Source organism: Aquarana catesbeiana, linkage group LG05 (genome assembly GCF_042186555.1).
Source record: "Aquarana catesbeiana isolate 2022-GZ linkage group LG05, ASM4218655v1, whole genome shotgun sequence".
Classification (NCBI taxonomy): domain Eukaryota; kingdom Metazoa; phylum Chordata; class Amphibia; order Anura; family Ranidae; genus Aquarana; species Aquarana catesbeiana.
Genome location: NC_133328.1, coordinates 174,854,904 through 174,877,755, shown reverse-complemented (window position 1 = coordinate 174,877,755; position 22,852 = coordinate 174,854,904). Strand labels below are relative to the sequence as shown.

General features: G+C 43.7%; 1 protein-coding gene across 4 annotated transcripts in view; it reads right to left on the bottom strand.

Moving 5' to 3' along the window:
• Nucleotides 1-22,641, bottom strand: part of LOC141144572 (acyl-CoA dehydrogenase family member 11-like) — a 276,817-nt gene extending 254,176 nt beyond the window's left edge. Inside the window, exon 1 of one of the 4 annotated variants that reach the window (XM_073630367.1) lies at nt 22,521-22,641. Coding sequence is in view for 1 of the 4 variants with exons in the window: in XM_073630366.1 (XP_073486467.1) it covers nt 5,012-5,022 (11 nt within the window). In the remaining 3 variants the exon portion in view is untranslated. Of the gene's footprint in view, nt 1-5,011; nt 5,170-22,520 lie in introns of those variants that run through there. The other 3 variants (XM_073630366.1, XM_073630368.1, XM_073630365.1) reach the window with 3 other exon arrangements.
• Nucleotides 22,642-22,852: the final 211 nt, after the last annotated feature.

Here is a 22,852-nt window from a genome sequence, read left to right as displayed (position 1 = left end):
AAGCATTTTATCACACCGATCTTGGTGTGGTCAGATGCTTTGAGGGCAGAGGAAAAATCTAGGGTCAAATAGACCCCAATTTTTTCAAAAAAGAGTACCTGTCACTACCTATTGCTATCATAGGGGATCTTTACATTCCCTGAGATAACAATAAAAATGATTAAAAAAAAAAAAAAAATGAAAGGAACAGTTTTAAAATAAGATAAAAAAGCAAAAAAATAATAAAGAAAAAAAAAAAAAAAAAGCACCCCTGTCCCCCCTGCTCTCGCGCGAACGCAAGCGTCGGTCTGGCGTCAAATGTAAACAGCAATTGCACCATGCATGGTGGTATCACCGCGACGGTCAGATCGAGGGCAGTAATTTTAGCAGTAGACCTCCTCTGTAAATCTAAAGTGGTAACCTGTAAAGGCTTTTAAAGGCTTTTAAAAATGTATTTATTTTGTAGCCACTGCACGTTTGTGCGCAATTGTAAAGCATGTCATGTTTGGTATCCATGTACTCGGCCTAAGATCATCTTTTTTATTTCATCAAACATTTGGGCAATATAGTGTGTTTTAGTGCATTAAAATGTAAAAAGTGTGTTTTTTTTCCCCAAAAAATGCGTTTGAAAAATCGCTGCGCAAATACTGTGTGAAAAAAAAAAAATGAAACACCCACCATTTTAATCTGTAGGGCATTTGCTTTAAAAAAATATATAATGTGTGGGGGTTCAAAGTAATTTTCTTGCAAAAAAAAATAATTTTTTCATGTAATCAAAAAGTGTCAGAAAGGGCTTTGTCTTCAAGTGGTTAGAAGAGTGGGTGATGTGTGACATAAGCTTCTAAATGTTGTGCATAAAATGCCAGGACAGTTCAAACCCCCCCCCAAATGACCCCATTTTGGAAAGTAGACACCCCAAGCTATTTGCTGAGAGGCATGTCGAGTCCATGGTATATTTTATATTGTGACACAAGTTGCGGGAAAGAGACAAATTTTTTTTTTTTTTTTTTTTTTGCACAAAGTTGTCACTAAATGATATATTGCTCAAACATGCCATGGGAATATGTGAAATTACACCCCAAAATACATTCTGCTGCTTCTCCTGAGTACGGGGATACCACATGTGTGAGACTTTTTGGGAGCCTAGCCGCGTATGGGACCCCGAAAACCAAGCACCGCCTTCAGGCTTTCTAAGGGCGTAAATTTTTGATTTCACTCTTCACTGCCTATCACAGTCTCGGAGGCCATGGAATGCTCAGGTGGCACAAACCCCCCCCAAATGACCCCATTTTGGAAAGTAGACACCCCAAGCTATTTGCTGAGCGGTATAGTGAGTATTTTGCAGACCTCACTTTTTGTCACAAAGTTTTAAAAATTAAAAAAAGAAAAAAAAAATTTTTTTTTTGTCTTTCTTCATTTTCAAAAACGAATGAGAGCTGCAAAATACTCACCATGCCTCTCAGCAAATAGCTTGGGGTGTCTACTTTCCAAAATGGGGTCATTTGGGGGGGGTTTGTGCCACCTGGGCATTCCATGACCTCCGAAACTGTGATAGGCAGTGAAGAGTGAAATAAAAAATGTACACCCTTAGAAATCCTGAAGGCGGTGATTGGTTTTCGGGGGCCCGTACGCGGCTAGGCTCCTAAAAAGTCCCACACATGTGGTATCCCCGTACTCAAGAGAAGCAGCAGAATGTACTTTGGGGTGCAATTCCACATATGCCCATGACCTGTGTGAGCAATATATCATTTAGTGACAACTTTGTGCAAAAAAATAAATAAATAAATAAATAAATTGTCACTTTCCCGCAACTTGTGTCAAAATATAAAATATTCCATGGACTCAACATGCCTCTCAGCAAATAGCTTGGGGTGTCTACTTTCCAAAATGGGGTCATTTGGGGGGGGGGGGTTTGTGCCATCTGGGCATTTTATGGCCTTCAAAACTGTGATAGGTAGTGAGGAGTAAAATCAAAAATGTACGCCCTTAGAAATCCTGAAGGCAGTGATTGGTTTTCGGGGCCCCGTATGCGGCTAGGCTCCCAAAAAGTCCCACACATGTGGTATCCCCATACTCAGGAGAAGCAGCTAAATGTATTTTGGGGTGCAATTCCACATATGCCCATGGCCTGTGTGAGCAATATATCATTTAGTGACAACTTTTTGTAATTTTTTTTTTTTTTATTTTTTTTTTTTTGTCATTATTCAATCACTTGGGACAAAAAAAATGAATATTCAATGGGCTCAACATGCCTCTCAGCAATTTCCTTGGGGTCTTTACTTTCCAAAATGGGGTCATTTGGGGGGGTTTTGTACTGCCCTGCCATTTTAGCACCTCAAGAAACGACATAGGCAGTCATAAATTAAAGGCTGTGTAAATTCCAGAAAATGTACCCTAGTTTGTAGGCGCTATAACTTTTGCGCAAACCAATAAATATACACTTATTGACATTTTTTTTACCAAAGACATGTGGCCAAATACATTTTGGCCTAAATGTATGACTAAAATTGAGTTTATTGGATTTTTTTTAGAACAAAAAGTAGAAAATATAATTTTTTTTCAAAATTTTCGGTCTTTTTCCGTGTATAGCGCAAAAAATAAAAACGGCAGAGGTGATCAAATACCATCAAAAGAAAGCTCTATTTGTGGGAAGAAAAGGACGCAAATTTCGTTTGGGTACAGCATTGCATGACCGCGCAATTAGCAGTTAAAGCGACGCAGTGCCAAATTGGAAAAAGTGCTCTGGTCAGGAAGGGGGTAAATCCTTCCGGGGCTGAAGTGGTTAACCTTAGTGATAAAGGGTGAAGCAGCAGCATTGACTGTAGGTACAATACCAGATAGGCGCAGCAGCTCAGATTGCCCGGGAGCCTCTGGTCTTTCAGGGGATACAACACTTGGGATACAACTAGGTTCATCAGGAACTACTGATGACATAGGTGTGCCCTTCCCTGTGGTGTTAGTCCCACTCCTCTTTTTGGAATACATTCAATGCCGCAAACAAAGAGTACTTGGGTGTAGTTAAAACACCTCAAAAGGGAGACCCATTAATAGGGCTCACCAAGCCCCTATGCAACAATCCTGCTAAGTACCTTTAGCCTGCCAAGCAACACCTGCTAACTCACATGACCCGGGTAAGGATAAATGAACCACTGCAAGTGTCTATTCAGAGCCTGCTCTGTGTCCCACAGCTGCCTTCTGTAAGCACCACATGCTTGGCATACACAGCTTAAATAAACTGGGTGTGCGGCGGAACGTTCTATGTCGCACACATGTGCGCGGTCCCGGCAAGTGTGCGTGACTGTATTCGCGTACGACCCAAATCTTTGTGCGCCTAGATAAAGGCTATGGCGCATTTGCGGCGAATCTGCATGTGGCATGGCCGCCAAACAAACTGCTGAGCCCTTGTGAATGCACTGCGCCATGGCGAACCAAGGCGAAATGGCGCACCGTAGTGCGCTATTTCACAGTAAAAGCCTGTGTCAAATGGATCCGATCGGTCAATCCCTTGATTTCATTTTTGGAACCGTTTGTGGGACTAGAGACCTGGAGTTTAGAGAGCTCAAACAAACCGTGCCATCCACCTTGCAGACACTAGTAAAAAACAAAAGTAGTTCCTGTATGGGAGGGGTTATATAGGGCATCCCTTCCTGTCTGAAGACCTTTGGTCTACCAGTGTCCATTCACCTAATGATGAAGTATAACCCAGCAGGTAATGAATATTAGCCTGACTGTGTCCCATGATGTATGAAAAAGAAAAAAGACCGAAAATTTGGAAAAATAAACTTTTTTTATAGTTTGTTATAAAACTTTGCAAGCAGGTAATTGTTTTCCTTCACTAATATGCGCTGATGAGGCTGCAGCGATGGGCACTAATAGGCAGCAATGATAGGCGACACTAAGGCACTGCTGGGCACTGATTGGCAGAACTGATAGATGGCATTGGTGGGCACTGAATGGCGGCACTGGTGGGCACTGTTTGGACTGCACTAATAAGTGCACTGATTATCAGTGCACATGTCCCTAACACAAGCCGATTACCAGCTTGTGTTTACATCCTGTGATCATCTGTCATTGACTGACAGCTGATCACGTGGTAAAGAGACACCGTAATTGGCCCTTTACCCCGATCCGTGATCAGCTGAGTCCGAAGGATTTGGCAATCAGAGCACCCTGCAGCACTGCTCCGGGCAGCGTGATCATGGGAGGACATCCAAAGATGCCCTCCTGGCATTGGAAGCCCGCGCTGTAGCTGTCTTTCGGCTATAGCGAGGGTGGCACGTTAATATGCTATTAATATAGGCTGGTCATGGAATTGTGGTGCCGATTTAGAAAAGGCCAGCAGAGGGAGCCAAAGAGCTAATGAGAATTAGTGTAATGTGTGGAACTACGTAGGAAAGGATGGATGATTCGTGAGCTGCCAATCCTCCAACCCAATAAATAGTGTAAAAGTTGAAAAATGAAATAAAACAGCTGCCAGCACTCCCTCCACTTCCTTATAGTGAAATAACACAAAATATACATACGTATAGTGCAGCGCTATAAATGTGCAAATCTATACCACTAATATAATCCAAAAAACAAATTCAAACATCCAAAAACATATAAATGTCTCTTTAAAACTGTAGTGCAAAAGACTTTGTGCAAAAAACTACCGGTATTTCCTCTGTGCAAAAAGTTTCTTTGTAAAGAATATACTCTGCAGATCCGCAATATTGTGATACAAAATAATCCTTAATCTTCATTTAATTCCACCGTGAATAGTCCTTTTCACTCACAATGTGCCACATCCACCGTTTAAGATGTACCCTCACCCTAATACAGTAGATTATAAGCCTTTAAGACTTTCCCTTAGACTTATATATCAATCCTTGCTAGATTACTTGTCAGCATGCCCCACGCTTCTCAATCTGTATATAAACTGATCTCCGGCTTGATAGCTCAATATGGTCATGCAAAATAATAAGAATATGCAATAGTGCTTTACCGTTTTAAAACCTTTAATTATTAAAACATGTGCCAAATGAACACTCACATTAACATCATGATACGTTAGCATGTACAGCGTGACAGTGGTCAGGATGGTTACTTTCTGCCAGCTCTGCAGTACCGACAATAAGATCACCCGTCCATGGCTCGTACACAGTCCTACAACTCTCATAATCCTATCTGCGTCAGCCTCTCAGGTCCCTCCTACATGTTTCGTCACACCTCGTGACCTCCTCAGGGAGATAGGCTGACGCTATATCAATCATATATAGTCCTGGAATCCACCATTTTCTCGTAGCCTATTATCATAGATGTGGTCGCCATTTTCCCTTGGTTTGTTGTTACATCCGTGGCTCTGCCATATTCTAACAGCTTAAATGTCACCATTTTGTTGCGGATCACTGCCATATATCCCTATATTAATATTCTAATATTGAACCATGACATTATCATCCTATATAGTCTGTAATGTTATATCTATACATATTGAATATTAAATAGAGTAAAAATAAAAATAGAATAAAGGAAAGGGAAAGGATTGATGGAAGCTTGCATCTCTCAGCCATTACAGCTGGCCAATAGAGTAAGGGGGCTGGGGCTTTACTAGACCGGCAGAGCTCCAAGGAAAACAAAAGTTCAGGTGGGAAAACGTCCCTTCCTCACATTTTCATTTCATTTTCGTTTGTTGACAAAAAGTGGAATTGATTTTCATCAAATTTTTCATTGACTTAAAGTGGTTGTAAAGGCACAAGGTTTTTTTACCTCATGCATTCTAAAAAACCTTCTGTGTGCAGCAGCCCCCCCCCCCAATACTTACCTGAGCCCCCTCTCAATCCAGCGATGTCCATGAGAGCCTTGCCTCTATGGGGACTCGCACTCCTGAATGGATTTGGCAGCAGCGGGAGCCATTGGCTCCCGCTGTTGTCAGTAACACCCAATAAGCCACTCAGGAGGGGGGTGGGGCCAAGCCATGACTCTGTGTGTGCAGAGGGGGGGGGGAGATGAAGAGTTGCTGGAGGACAGAATGAGGGGGGGGGGTTGAAGAGTTGCTGGAGGACAGAATGAGGGGGGGTTAGAGTTGCTGTAGGACAGAATGAGCGGGGGGAGAAGAGTTGCTGGAGGACAGAATGAGGGGTGGATAAAGAGTTGCTGGAGGACAGAATGGGGGGGGGTGAAGAGTTGCTGGAGGACAGAATGAGGGGGGAGGTGAAGAGTTGCTGGAGGACAGAATGAGGGGGGAGGATGAAGAGCTGCTGGAGGACAGAATGAGGCGGGGGGTGAAGAGTTGCTGGAGGGCAGAATGTGAACATAAAGAATGGCTGGAAGACAGAGTGTATATGATTCAGGGCCAGTTCACACCACATACAGTCCAGTGCGTTTTTTTTCTTCATCAAAAATGCATGGAAAGTAGGTTATATGGTTTTCGATGGAAAATGTGTGATGGAGCCCACACCTGGTCGGAATTTCCGACAACAAGGTCCTATCACACATTTTCCGTCGGAAAATCCGACCGTGTACAGGGCATTACAGTGAGGTGTTTGCAAATCTAGTGCAAAATCAAGTTCAGTCTCTAGGAGACGTGTACTGGATCTGTGGAGGCATGAAAATTAGAAGCAGAATGACAGGACAGTGGACAGGAGAATGTGCAATGGCTGAAGCCATAATGCCCCTGCATATTCTCTCACAAGACCCAGAGCCAGGCCAGAAGCAAGTGATGTACCCAAACCAAACAGAAGACGCAGGAGTGCCCCAGAAGGAAGTTTTGACCCTCATGTATACATAGATGCCATAGGGGTCCCAAGGGGGGTCCCAGATGAGTTCAAAGCAAGAGACCAAGTAGCAGCAGGTTTTGAGTCACTGATTCCCATTAGCACTGTAAATAAAAATGTATACTGGATAAATTACATTTACTATAATCAACAAAGATTTGTCAATTACACCAGAGATGCACTCCAAGGTTTAGCCGAACAGTTGGAAGCAGCTTCACACATGACCTTCCAAAACCGTATGGTCTTAGACATGCTCCTAGCTGAAAAGGGGGGTGTGTGTAAGATGATCCCCGAGACAAGTACATGCTGCACTTACATCCCAGACAACACCGGCCCAAATGGTAAAGTGACTTTAGCCATCCAGAAACTTGTGGACTTGCCCAAAGAACTAAAACAGAATTCAGGGCTCACCAACCCCAGGGATCAGTATTTTACCTGGATAAAGGGAGGATGGCAGGGAATGTTGACCCAGATAGGAATAGCTATCCTGGTAATGGTGGCTATAATCTGCTGCGTTCTCCCCTGCATCAGGAAGTGTGTGGAAAAGGCCGTTGACCAAACTACCCCCACGTTCATGAACCAAGAGATATCAGATGATGATGACGATGTCTATGTAAGGCTTGATGAAAATTATGATGAAAATTATGTGTTACACTCCGTTACAGTCACCCTCCCCCAAGGTGCAACATCATAGGGCTATAGGGACAGATAGCACCTGGCCGCACTCCTCCAGCTGTATCGAGGGGGGTAGTGAACTAGTCGCTGCTCTTTCTCTACATACGGCTTAAAAGAGTCGCAGAGGGGGATGGGCTGGGTGTAGGACTTTCAGTGTGAGGGACAGTTAGTTGAAATAAGCATTTCAAGGGGGGAATTGTAATGGATGTGATTATGAGTGTTATGGTGAAATGCCAATTTCAAATATAACCATATAGATATAAGTGCTTATCTCTCTCTCTCTCAGCTATTAGCCTTAACCATATTCAATTAGATGTCTGCCAGCTTACCTCCCCCTCCCCCTTCATGTGGAACAGAACTGCAAGTGTTAAGAACAAGTTAAAGAACATTGGCCAGTTTTCAAGACTTTGAGACTACACCCAAGAACTGGAAACAAGACCCCCTATTTAGCTATGATAGTTTTCTATTCCCTTATATAGATATAACCCAGCTGAAAGCTTATACTTTGTCACAGTAATGAATATGTATATTTAGTGGTCTATATACGCTTGCCTTTTTGAGAACGAAACATCCGGCTCACGGTATATTAGCCGCTCGAGCAGGAAGTAATAAGGGAGACGTATCAAACTACTGAACTTGTGTATGTGTCAGTAATTTGCTTCAAGTGTGCACACTTTTATATAGAAGGTTAATTTGGACAGGGGGACAGAAACAAAAGTACCGAACGGTTCTGGTTCGGTCCAAAACACAGCAATCTTGTTTTTGAAGTGATTGGCAATCTCGTGGCCAGTGAGTGAGTTACTGGTTGGAGATGGTGGTGGAGAAAGTAGAGAGTTAAAAGTAGAGAAGAGACAACGAGGACTGGAGGATAGAGTATTAATGAGGGTGACAAAGTAGGTTTGTTTGGCAGCATGGAGGGAGGAATTGTATTTTAAGAAGGCAGATTTATATTGGTTGAATGGAATGCATGCTGGGAGTTGGTTTTATGCCACATTCGCTCCAGTGCTCAGCTATGTTTCTTAAGGTTTCTGTTGTTGGTCTTCCAAGGTTGTAATACTCGGGGCCTGACATTTTGTGTGGTGAGAGGCGCAAGAGAGTCCAGTGAGGATGAAAGTGAACTGTTGTAGATGGAGGTGGCCAGGTTGGGGCAAGACAGGGGTGAGATTTTGTCATGGAGGTGGTCAGTTGCAGAATAGAAAAGAGATGGAATAAAGTGGCAAAGGTTTCTGCGGCTAATTGTTTTCTGCTTGGTGGGACAGGTGGTTGGTGACAAGCACATTGTGAAAGTCTCAATAGAAGAGAAGGATAGAGAAGGATAGAGAAGGAAGGGTAGATAGGACTTGAAACGTGCTAAGTGGGGATAAAAGCAAACCAACTCCACCTCCTTTCCGTCCACTGGGTCTTGGTGAGTGAGTCCAGTGGAGGCCTCCATGGGAGAGGGCTGTATGTGAGGCAGAATCTGTCTTTGAAGCCATGTTTCCATGATTTCAAGAAGGTTAAGGGAGTGGGAAACAAAAAGGTCATGGACAGAAGTGAGCTTATTGCAGACAGAGCAGGCATTCCAGAGGGCACATGAGAAGGGGAGGGTGGTTTTTGGGAGCAGGGGGATCGAGATAAGATTGAGAAAATTGCGGCTGATGCTGGAGAAGGGAGGGTTCTGGGTATGGGGGTGAGATACTGGAGGACCGGGATTAGGAGAGATATCCCTAGAGGTTAGTAGGAGGGTGAGATAAGCAAGATGTGAGTGGGAGGTGTATGACTGCACGTGCTTCCCTGTCTTTGTGTGTGGGTCAGCAGGTGGGTCAAGTATTAGCAGGAGATGATGAGAGCAGTAGTAGGGAGAGGGTATAAGTGATGGTGATCTGTACACGTTTTGGGGTGGAGAAGAGGGGAAAGGAAGTGAGAATTTGAAAGCAGAGGATACTAGTATAAGAAGGCAGGGTAGTGGGAATAGGATTCAGACTTGCGGGATGCCTTCTAAAGTGGTGGTTTGTGGTCAATCTAGAGTGAAGCAGAGTTCTTTGATCTTTTCTTGCTGCTTTCGTTAAACTGCTGTGTTCAACTGCTAATTACTCCTGCAGAAAAATTACTCATGGCTGCAAAACCGACTCTGCCTAAACCCCCTGTCTCTGACTTCCCCCATGGGCACAACTCAATTTATACAGAGATGATCAAATGAGGAAATCTTTCACACCCCAATTAGGGACAGATCAGGAACACATGAAATTGGAGGGAAGAATGGCCAGAGAGACACAGGCCACAGTCATAAGTCTACATGCCCACGATCGTTTTTACAGCCGCTTTTATGAGCATTTTTTGCAGCTTAAAAATGCCTCTCCATTTTAGCCTATGGCCTCATGCCCACCATGGCGTTTTTGAGCCGTAAGTGGCATTAAGCTCCAAAAAAAAAACCAGGACCAGTGCGTTCTGAGGCTCGCCGGTAAAAAGTGTTAAACGTGATTTAACGACGCTTAACAATGTATACACAGCATTATGCCCCCTCCAGCGTTTCTCTGTCTCTATTCAAAATCAATGGTTCCCTATGGGAGCCCATCGATTTGAATAGAAGTCGCATCAAGATGATCCGACTTGCAGTGCAACTTGTGTGCTGAGAATCTTGAAGGGAAACCCCGACAAAATTTTGCGTGAGGTTCCCCCCAAGATCCATACCAGACCCTTATCTGAGCACGCAGCCTGGCAGGTCAGTTAAGGGGGGGATGAGCGAGCGCCCCCCCCCAGACCAAACCTGGGGTGATGACATCACAAGGGGCGTGGCCTCTAACTTGCGTCATCGGGTGGCCCCGCCCCATGCCAATATAAGTCATTGCACACCTGCCCCATAGGGAACCACTGATTTTGAATAGAGACAGAGAAAAGCAGCTGAAAGCTAGCGTGGCTTAACACACATTGACGCCAATGCAAAACGCGAAAAAAATTGCGTTTTTAACGCCGCTTTTTTCCTGGCGACGGTACTAGCTTTGCAGCTCGTTTTTTAAAACGTCCGTGGGCATGTAGCCTAAAGAAGTGTATCTCTCAGGTTCCAAAAGGAGGTGAGAATCCATCATGTAACAAGTGGCTAAGTTACAAACTACAAACTTAGACGTATACCCCAGTTAAAGCAAAGTTTTGCGAAGCAGAGAGACAGTTTTGAATTGCTTGATAGAGTAATGATAGCAGAAGGACATAGCAGATGGGTGATAGCTACTGGGCTTTGCTGGAGCACCCATAAATCTGGCTTCATACAGGGGTGGGAGTCACAGCCAAAAATATAGGACATAAATAAGTGGTTTTCTGTAAAATATTTAGGTATATTGTTTATGAATGCAAATCATTTCTTTACATGAATCGCTGGACCAACCGGTAATCTTTTATTCTTCCTGAGACTTTTTTAATGATTAAAGAAGACTTCTTTAACACTTTAGATGATGGCTGGTTCACACCACAAAAACACACTCCAGATCCATTCCAGATGCATTTTTTGGACACATTTTTGACACCTTCCTGTGCGTTTTTTAATGCGTTTCTGGATACATTCCAGGTGCTTTTTTTCTGGTTTTCTTTTCACTGTACTGTCCAGTGCGTTTTTGATGTGTTCCAGTGCTTTCCAGTGCGTTTTTGATGTTTTTTACTGGGTTCCAGTACAGTTCAGTGCAGAAAAAATGCAGCATGTCCTACTTTTTTATTTCTTTCTGGAACTGGTACTGATCGCACTGGTGTGAACTATGCCACTGGTAACCATATGACCTACTTTCCAAGCGTTTTTGATGCAGACAAAAAACGCACTGGACTGCTTCTGGTGTGAACTGGCCCTGAAGGTGGAACATACATGTTCTATATAAAAAAAGATTTAGTGTGTATATACAGTGCATCTGGAAAGTATTCACAGCGCATCACTTTTTCCACATTTTGTTATGTTAGAGCCTTATTCCAAAATGGATTAAATTCATTATTTTCCTCAAAATTCTACAAACAATACCCCATAATGACAACGTGAAAGAAGTTTGTTTGAAATCTTTACAAATTTATTAAAAAAAAAAAATCACATGTACTTAAGAATTCACAGCCTTTGCTCAAGACTTTGTTGAAGCACCTTTGGCACCAATTACCAATTAAAGACTCAAGCCTTTTTGAGTATGATGCTACAAGCTTGGCACACCTATTTTTGGGCAGTTTCTCTCCTTCTTTGCAGGACCTCTAAAATGGGGAGCGTCGGTGCACAGTCATTTTCAGATCTCTCCAGAGATGTTCAATTGGGTTCAAGTCTGGGCTCTGGCTGGGCCACTCCTTTGTTATCTTGGCTGTGTGCTTAGGGTCATTGTCCTGTTGGAAGATGAACCTTCACCGCAGTCTGAGGTCCAGAGTGCTCTGGAGCAGGTTTTCATCAAGGATGTCTCTGTACATTGCTGCATTCACCTTTTCCTGACTCCCAATTCCTGCCACTGAAAAACATTCCCACAGCATGATGCTGCCACCATCATGCTTCACTGTGGGGATGGTATTGGCTAGGTGATGAGTAGTGAATGGTTTCCACCAGACATGACACTTGCCATTTAACCAAAGAGTTCAATCTTTGTTTCATCAGACCAGAGAATTGTGTTTCTCATGGTTTGAGAGTCCTTCAGGTGTCTTTTGTCAAACTGCAGGTGGGCTGTTATGTGCCTTTTACTGAAGAGTGTCTTCCATCTGGCCACTCTACTAGGGTTGTCCCGATACCGATACTAGTATCGGTATCGGCACCGATACCGAGCATTTGCCCAAGTACTTGTACTCGGGCAAATGCTCCCGATGCTTCCCCCGATACCTTGAGGACGGCTGTGATCGGCGCGTGGGGGAGTTACAAGATTCTCCCCCCGCCGGCTTCCAGCAGCTTTAGTGACATACAGCGGTGATCGCTCACCGCTGTATGTCACTGCATCCTCCTTTCATCTGTCCCCCTCCGCTGTCCTCCTCCGTTCCTCTCTCCTTTTCTGTGCCCCTCCGCTGTCCCCTCCGTTCCTCTCTCCTTTTCTGTGCCCCTCCGCTGTCCCCTCCGTTCCTCTTTCATTTTCTGTGCCTCTTCGCTGTCCCCTCCGTTCCTCTGTCATTCTCTGTGCCTCTCCTGTCCCCTCCGTTCCTCTCTCCTTCTCTGTCCCCCTCCGCTGTCCCCTCCGTTCCTCTCTCCTTCTCTGTCCCCCTCCGCTGTCCCCTCCGTTCCCCTCTCCTTCTCTGTCCCCTCCGTTCTCCCCCTCCGTTCCGCCGTCCTCCCCCTCCGTTACGCCGTCCTCCTCCTCCTTCCTTTGTGAATAGACAGAGTCAGCTGACTCTGTCCATTCACATAACTGAAACATTGTAATCTCTTGTGATTACAATGTGTCAGTTTATGAATGGAGAGAAGCCGCTGTCTTCTCTCCATTCATTCTCAGTGCAGCTGAGGCTGCAGAGAAAGGGACTGGGGAATCTCTATCCTCGGTCTCTTTCTCTGTCTCAAGGGGGAGATATCAGAGGTCTGTTAAGACCCCTGATATCTCACCAAAGCCCCCCAACAGGGCTGATTAAAAAAAAAAAAAAAAACACATATTGCAATAAAGAATAAAAAAAAAATATTGTAAAAAATAAAAATTGTAAATAAAAAAAAAACACGCGCACACACACATACAACGTTCACCCCCCCCCCCCCCCCCAAAAAAAAGGCACTGTTAAAAAAAAAAAAAAAACACTGTCACGTGACATTAAAAAAAAAGTATCGGTAATCGGTATCGGCGAGTACTTGAAAAAAAGGTATCGGTACTTGTACTCGGTCCTAAAAAAGTGGTATCGGGACAACCCTACACTCTACCATACAAGCCTGACTCGTGGAGTGCTGCAGAGATGGTTTTTCTTCTGGAAGGTTCTCCTCTTTCCACAGAGAAATGCTGGAGCTCTGACAGAGTGACCATAGGGTTCTGGGTCACCTCCCTGACTAAGGCCCTTCTCCCCTGATTGCTCAGTTTGGTCGGGCGGCCCGCTCTAGGAAGAGTCCTGGTGGTTCCAAATGTCTTCCATTTATGGATTATGGAGGCCACTGTGCTCATTGGGATCTTCAATGCTGTACCCTTTCCCAGATCTGTGCCTCGATACAATCCTGTCTCAGAGGTCTACAGACAATTCCTTGGAGTTCATAGCTTGGTTTGTGTTCTGACATGCACTGTTAACTGTGGGACCTTATATAGACAGTTGTGTGCCTTTCCAAATCATGTCAAATCAACTGAATTTACCACAGATGGATTCCAATCAAGTTTTAGAAACATCTTAGGGATGATCAGTGGAAACAGGATGTACCTGAGCTCAATTTTGAGTGTATTGACAAAGGCTGTAAATACTTATGTACATGTGATTTGATTTGATTTTTTTAATAAGTTTGCAAAGGTTTCAAACAAACTTCTTTCACGTTGTCATTATGGGGAATTGTTTGTAGAATTCTAAGGAAAATAATTAATTTAATCCATTTTGGAACGAGGCTGTAACACAACAAAATGTGGAAAAAATGAAGCACTGAGAATACTTTCCCAGATGCACTGTATGTGTGTGTGTGTGTGTGTGTGTGTCTATACACTGCTCAAAAAATGGAACACTTTGAAAACACACAAAATCTCAATGGGGAAAAATATAATTGCTGGTTTTCTATACTAATATGGACTGGGTAATGTGTTCGGAACAAAAGGATGGCACATCATTTTATGGAAATGAACTTTATCAACCTATAGAGGGCTGAATTCAAAGCCCCCACAAGGCGTGCTTGTATGCATGCCTGACAACGTCGGGGCATGCTCCTAAAGAGACGATGGATGGTGTCCTGGGGTATTTCCTCCCAGATCTGGACCCGGGCATCACTGAGCTCCTGAACAGACTGAGGTGCAACCTGGTGGTGTTGGATGGAGCTAAATGATATCCTAGAGGTGTTCTATTGGATTTAGTTCAGGCAAGCGGGGGACCATTCAATGGTATCAATTCCTTCATCCTCCAGGAACTGGCTGCATACTCCCACATGAGGCATTGTCGGAGGAACCCAGGACCCACTGTACCAACATAGGGTCTGACAATGAGTCCAAGGATTTCATCCTGATACCTAATGGTAGTCAGGGTGCCATTGTCTAGCCTGTAGAGGTCTGTGCGTTCCTCCATGGATATGCCTCCCCAGACCACCACTGACTCACCACCAAACCAGTCATACTGAACGATGTTACAGGCAGCATATCATTCTCCACGGCTTCTTCAGACAGGTCTGTCACATGTGCTCAGGGTGTACCTGCTTTCATCCATGAAAAGCACAGGGCGCCAGTGGTGGACCTGCCAATTCTGGTGTTCAAAGGCAAATGCCAATCGAGCTCCACAGTGGCGGGCAGTGAGCACAGGGCCCACTAGAGGACGTTGGGCCCTCAGTCCACCCTCATGAAGTCTGTTTCTGATTGTTTGGTCAGAGACATTCACACCAGTGGCCTGCTGGAGGTCATTTTGTAGGACTCTGGCAGTGCTCATCCTATTCCTCCTTGCACAAAGGAGCCGATACCGGTCCCGCTGACGGGTTAAGGGCCTTCTACGACCCTGTCCAGCTCTCCTAGAGTAACTGCCTGTTTCCTGGCATCTCCTCCATGCTCTTGAGACTGTGCTGGGAAACACAGCAAACCTTCTGGCAATGGTATGTAATATGCCATCCTGGAGGAGTTGGACTGTCTGTGCAACTTCTATAGGGTCCAGGTATCGCCTCATGCTACCAGTAGTGACACTGATCCTAGCCAAATGCAAAATGAATGAAAAACAGTCAGAAAAGGTGAGTAGGGAAAAAAAATGTCAGGGGCCCCCACCCAGTGGTGGCCCGTCCCTGCGCAGCCCGACCCCCCCCCCCCCCCATCTCCATGCAGGGTGCCAGATGCATGGATTTAAATGTTTGTTTGTTTTTTGAAAGCACATGAGTAGAACTTTGAGGCTTTAATTGGTTCAAAAAAGGGTGGGCTTGGGGCGCAGAGCACTGCGCCCTGAGCCCACCCAGTTGTGTGACAATAGCAAATTAATATTTGCTATTGTCTTCCTGATTCTCCTCCTGGCCAATCAGGAAGCGGGTCCTGAGACCTGATTGGCCAGGTATCTTAGGACTCCACCAATCGGGTCTCAGGACCCACTTCCTGTTTGGCCAGAAGGAGAAGCAACGTCTGCACAGTCAGGATGAGAAGCCCAGCTCTTCCCTCGGCTGGAGTGAGGGAAGCATCCCTACTGCTTGTCCTCGAACCTTGTCATCTCCTAAGGTAAGGCAGCCTTCCTGTCCGTCTTCCACAGAGGGGGGGGGGGGGGCGGTGGTGCGAGTAAGGAGGGGAGGTTTGTTTGCCAGTCCCCCAAAAATATTGAACACCAGCCAACACTGCCTCCACCTGTAAAACCATTCCTGTTTTTGAGGTTGTCGTATTGTTGCCCATCTAGTGTCCCTGTTAATTTCATTAACATCAGAGCAGCTAAAACTGATTAACAACCCCCTCTGCTACTTAACTGACCAGATCAATATCCCAGGAGTTTAAAGCGTAACTCCACGTTTGTTGAGGGAAAAAAACATTCCCCCCTGCCTGGGTGATCTACGTACATTGGAAGGATAACAAACTTTGTTGCAGATTCCTACTTTTTGTTATTCTGAAGAAATCCATGTGTGTTTGTCAGTGCCTCTGTGCTAAGTGGGTCTAAAGAGAGCGGTTTCATAATTATCAGTCAGCTGTGGTAGCTGCAGGGCACTAATGAGGAAAATTGCAGGGCCTGCATCCCTTTAGACATGATTTCCTATTGGGAGTATCTCACCAAAACTGGACATTTATGTTCCAGGGGATGCCAGAAATCTTAGGCAGACATCTGGGAAAATCAGTGAGCCAATCGCACAAGCAGGAAATTATGTTTCTAGGGAGTGGTCAGTACACATTCTGTGTACAGAACAAATCCAGGTAGTCATATTACATTGCATTTCACAGAAAATTACAGCTCTGCGGGTTGAAAAGGAAAGGTAATTTTTAATAACATTCAATTACAATATGACTTGTGTCGTAATTGTATACGCTATTTTATTTTTTCTTTATTTGCTATTTTTTTTTCCCCCACGAGAGTGGAGTTACCCTTTAGTTGACTTGATGCTATACTCTGTTCCTTTAATTTTTTTGAGCAGTGCGTGTATGTGGGTTTATATATGTATGTATGTATATATTTATGTGTGTCATGAAGATGTATATGTGTGTGTGTGTGTGTATGTATATATATATATATATATATATATATATATATATATATATATATGTGTGTATATTATACACACTATCTTTTCATGTGACAACCACTGAAGAAATCAAAATGGTGACTATAAATGAGTGTGAACTGGTTGTCTGTAGATAATCCACCACCATAAGGAAAGAGGCTTACCAGACAGGTTGAACCCTCTGCTGATGCCACTGCGTTGCTTTGATTTTATCCAAACGCTTTTAATGTCTTCTCAAATGTGAGTAACCATTTTAGCATTTTCAATAAATGTTTTACATCTAAACGGAATCACACTATGTGGCCCAATTTTTTCTCCTTTTGCTATATGTCACACCGAGAGGAACTGCTCACGAATTCCGGTTGCTATTCATATGGTGGATACTCACTGATGTCACGGAAGTCATGGTTGCTGTACCTCCTTGGGTGTGTTACACCAAAAGCTTGGTTGACTCATCAGGCATACGCCTTGTTGGGTTCAACCTGTCTGGTAAGCCTCTTTCCTTATGGTGGTGAATTATCTACAGACAACCAGTTCACACTCATTTATAGTCACCATTTTGATGTCATACATGGACTATATGCACTTTATATACACTATGACTGTTGATCTACACTTCAACAATATTGTGGTTTAATAATTGTATTGCATTTGCACTTATATATACCCCAATTTCCCAATGGGATATCTTCACTGTTTTTTTCATTGCATTAGCGCTGCACTATACTATCTTATTTGGTTTACTTTTTCACAGACTATCTGATGTGCTGGCAGCTATTATTTTTTGGGCTCATGCTCTGCTTCAGGATGTCACAGTACATGTTGGCATTCATGGTTCCCTCAATGAACTGTAGCTCCCCAGTGCCGGCATCACTCGTGCAGCCCCAGACCATGACACCCCCACCACCATGCTTGACTGTAGGCAAGACACACTTGTCTTTGTACTCCTCACCTGGTTGCCGCCACACACGCTTGACACCATCTGAACCAAATAAGTTTATCTTGGTCTCATCAGACCACAATACATGGTTCCAGTAATCATGTCCTTAGTCTGCTTGTCTTCAGCAAACTGTTTATGGGCTTTCTTGTGCATCATCTTTAGAATAGGCTTCCTTCTGGGACAACAGCCATGTAGATCCATTTGATGTAGTGTGCGGCGTTTGGTCTGAGCACTGACAGGCTGACCTCCCACCCCTTCAACCTCTGCAGCAATGCTGGCAGCACTCATACTTCTATTTCCCAAAGACAACCTCTGGATATGACGCTGAGCATGTGCACTCAACTTCTTTGGCTGACCATGGAGAGACCTTTTCTGAGTGGAACCTGTCCTGTTAAACCACTGTAAGGTCTTGGCTACAGTGCTGCAGTTCAGTTTCAGGGTCTTGGCAATCTTCCTTTAGCCTAGGCCATCTTTATGTAGAACAACATATTTTTTTTCAGATCCTCAGAGAGTTCTTTGCCATGAGGTGCCATGTTGAACTTCCAGTGACCAGAGAGTTCTTTGCCATGAGGTGCCATGTTGAACTTCCAGTGACCAGTATGAGAGAGGGGGAGCAATAACACAAAATTTAACACACCTGCTCCCCATTCACACCTGAGACCTTGTAACACTAACAAGTCACATGACACCGGGAAGGGAAAATGGCTAATTGCGCCCAATTTGAACATTTTCACTTAGGGGTGTACTCACTTTTGTTGCCAGCGGTTTAGACATTAATGGCTGTGTGTTGAGTTATTTTGAGGGGACAGCAATTTACACTGTTTACACTGTTATACAAGCTGTACACTCACTACTCTACATTGTAGCAAAGTGTCATTTCTTCAGTGTTGTCACATGAAAAGATATAATAAAATATTTACAAAAATGTGAGGGGTGTACTCACTTTTGTGAGATACTGTACATAAACACTATCTTTTCATGTGACAACACTGAAGAAATTACACTTTGCTCTAATGTAAATTAGTGAGTGTACAGCTTGTATAACAGTGTAAATTTGCTGTCCCCTCAAAATAACTCATCACACAGCAATTAAATGTTTAAACCGCTGGCAACAAAAGTAAGTACCCCCTAAGTGAAAATGTCCAAATTGGACCCAATTAGCCATTTTCCCTCCCCGGTGTCATGTGACTCATTAGTGTTACAAGGGCTCAGGTTTGCATGGGGAGCAGGTGTGTTTAAATTTGGTGTTATCGCGCTCTCTCTGATACTGGTCACTGGAGGTTCAACATGGCACCCCATGGCAAAGAACTCTCTGAGGATCTGAAAAAAAGAATTGTTGCTCTACATAAAGATAGCCTAGGCTATAAGAAGATTGCCAAGACCCTGAAGCTGAGATGCAGCATGGTGGCCAAGACCATACAGCGGTTTAACAGTACAGATTCCACTCAGAACTAGCCTCGCCATGGTCGACCAAAGAAGTTTAGTACACGTGCTTAGCGTGGGACCTTGTCCTTCACTACATAAAGTCTGCAGCATGGGAAGTGAGTTTATGATTTTTCGCTGCCATTTTTCCTTTTTTCCTTTAGTGATCTATACCTAGCAGGTACTTCTTCTATATATTATGGCCATTATAACTATGGACAGTTTTAGCCATATACACCTGAGTACCATTAGTTTTTGACATTTTTTTAGCTATCGGGTAAAGAAGCCCATAATTACATACTTTGACAAGGTGGTATTTTGGAGTTCTGTCTACTGAAACTCATGTACACTTGCACAGTTTCTCTATATTAGTACAAACGATGCCCCAAGGTGTGTACTTGTACCTGGACCATCATGTCTTTATTTTTTGTGCCCCCTATTGTTTCTTTATGCTTCTTGCTGCTATCTTCCCTTGCAGCGGGTTAAGTGAGACTACGGCTTCTCATCACACACCTGTAGCGTGTGACATGGGACCGTGTTCTGTTGCTGCATACTGCATTCTTCGTAAAAAGTAGTTGTTCTCCAGTGGCTTTGTTGGTTTCATTGTATCCCTTTGCAGCATGTGCAGCGAGACCATCTTTTTCACTGCGCGCAGTCTGCAGCATGGGAAGTGAGACTACAGTTCCTCACTGTATTTTACAACTCACATTTGTTTTGTCACTATTTCTCCTTAAATTTAGCTAGGGTCCTTCTTTCCTTACCTTCACAGTATCTTATGCTCTTTTTCGTATGCTGGTTTTGTAGTTTTTTTTCATTCTTTTTTCGATAAAGTAGTACACATACATATAGATTTGCCAATTTACAAATACCATTGCATTTGATTTGTTACGTTTTTCCATTTGCATCCATATTTGTGAGGGTAATTTTGGAATGTTCACAACATTCCAACAGACATTTTTATTGCAACATTATTTTGTTTTATTATAGTTGTAAATATTTTCACTGTTTATACGTCTGTTTAATCACTTGTATTTTCACTATTGTTTTAAGTTTGGTGCAGCTATAAGTAATAATTTAACTCATTTATAATCTATGTGTTCTCTATACATTTGTATGGGAATTCACATTTTAACTTGCAAAATATATGGTCTTTTTGTCACTGTTCACCATTATTTCAATGTCAATCTTATGTTCATGAACACACTCTGTAAGGGAAGCACATCAAGATGGAACTTAAAAGCATTTTTATTATTTTTGATAGCCTCATTGAGTCCAAATTTGAAACTGCTTTTTGTTCTTCCCCTTCAGGTGTGTTCTACATTGGTGTTCCCAAGAACTGATCATGTGGGAGGAGTTTCCTCCTAAGACTACACCAATTAATTGGTTAATTGTCTTTTTCTAGTTCCCATATATACACACAATCAGATTCTGTTCATTTAGCTATGAGTAAGTACCATGGTCTGGTGTGAAATGTGTTAGCTGCTTGTCCTTGTCCCTTTTGTATATGACGTTACTGTATTGGATTTTATTGCAACAATAAAGATGCCTTCAGAGGTATGTGGCCGTCCAGGATTTCTTTTCTTCTTCCAAGTTCATGCAGAGCCAGCACCTGCGAGCTCATCATAGGGTGGGTGTCTCCCAAAAGGTCTGAAGCTTCTTGGAGCGGCAATCCTTTTTCCTGCACATGCTTAGCGTCATATCCAGAGGTTGTCTTTGGGAAATGGACATGTTAGTGTTGCCAGCACTGCTGCAGAGGTTGAAGGGGTGGGGGGTAATCCTGTCAGTGCTCAGACCATACGTCTCACACTGCATCAAATGTGTCTGCATGGCTGACATCCCAGAAGGAAGCCTCTTCTAAAGACGATGCACAAGAGAGCCCGCTAACAGCAGTGCCATCTTAAGAGCATTATAGGCCCCCGGGCAATACAGTGTACTGGGGCCCTGTCTACACAATAACGCACAGGAATAAAAATGCAAATTATCAATAAGGCTATATTTATTGGTACTTCCAACAAAATCTGTAAAAAACATTAACACAACGTTTGGACAATATAACACGAGCTTGAAAAGCAAGAAATTGAAAAACAAGAAATTACAGATTGAAATGGGACAGTACAAAAGCACTAATTACTCAAACTAGTGGCAACTCTAACATTGATATATAAGGGGGACACATAAGATATTACAGTCAAAACTTGGGGGGGGGGGGCCCGGGTACTAATAACTTTCACCACTAAATCATACAACTAAAAAAAACGAAATAAATATATACAGGGGGTCCCCGGGTTACAAACAAGATAGGGACTTTAGGTTTGTTCTTAAGTTGAATCTGTTTGTAAGTCGGAACAGGTAAATTTTTTAAGTGTAGCTCCAGCCAAAAAATCTATTTTTAAGTTTTGTAGATAGCATAGGGAAGGGTTATCACCCCTGTAACATTTGTTTTGCTGTCTGTGCCCCTGTTCAGAACATTTCACCTCACTTTCTGTCCCAATGACAATTGGATTTTGAAAATTTGGGGTTATTAGGGAAATAAGGATAGGTGATAAAGCATCAGTGGAGACACCTTTTTCCCATATTAACTCTTACAAGAGTGAATTTCCCTTCCTAGGGGTAGATTTCCTCTCACTTCCTGTTGTCTCCCTCCGTTTGTAAGTAGGAGTCGTTTGTAAGTCGGATGTTTGTAAGTAGGGGACCCCCTGTATAAATGTACACGCTCACACTCTGGTGCTGGCTGGTGGGTATTAATGCTGGCGTGTGTACTGCTGCCTGGCTCCTCTGAGACGTGGAAGTGTGACAGGAAGCATGCGGCTGCAGTAGAGAGCAGAGCTGATGCTTCCTGTATCTGTCACAGGCGGTGTACATTTCATATCACTCCGCCTGTGAAGAGCCAGAACTACACAGAAAGCATCGGCTCCGTTCTTCACAGTGATAGCTGACTCACACTGCCCGCCGCTGCGTCGCTGACTGATATTGGGACTGGGACTGGTATATAGGGACTAATGATCCATACCTCCCAAGTTTTGAAATTGAAAAAATAAGAATAAAAAGCTTCCATTACAAATGATTTTGCATAAACTATGGAAGTGTGCATTACACAAGGTGTGGAAGGATTCATGCGTTATGTACAGAGTTCAGGGCTCAGGAGAGTGCTAGATACAGAGAGTGCAGGGTATTGGCGTGTGTTATGTACAGAGTGCAGGAGAGTGTTAGGCACAGTGCATGGTTCTGAAGTGTGTTTCGTACAGAGTGCAAGGGTTCAAGAGCGCTAGGTACAGAGTGCAGTCATCCATCCACATCTCACTATTACCCTTCTCCTCAACTATAACCTCTGAACCCCCCCCTCCCTACACACACACATATAACACACACCACACATAACACACACATACCACACACCACACATACCACACACACACACACACACACACATACATACATACCACACACACACACACACATACATACCACACACACACACACACACCACACACTTTTGTAAAAGTAGCACCTTTCTGTAGAGGTCTTCTATCCAGTGCAGCCACAGCTTCCTTCTCCTTTCAGTGCACTGAGTATTTTCGGGCTCCTGTACTCCTGGAGCAGGAAGGAGATAAGGATTAAGGGGCAGCTCAACCCCCTCCTCCCTCCTCGAACACATTGCAGTCAGCCTTTCACTTGACTCTAATGCAGAGCAGAGAAGCTGTTGAAGGAGCCGAGCTGTTACTTTCACTTTCAACTACAGAAGCCAGGCTTCTGTGTTTAAGTGAAAGTGGGTAGCTGCCTGTGAGTGCAGGGCTAATGGAGGGTGAAAAAACCCTGGGGGTAGAGGAATAGACAGCTGAT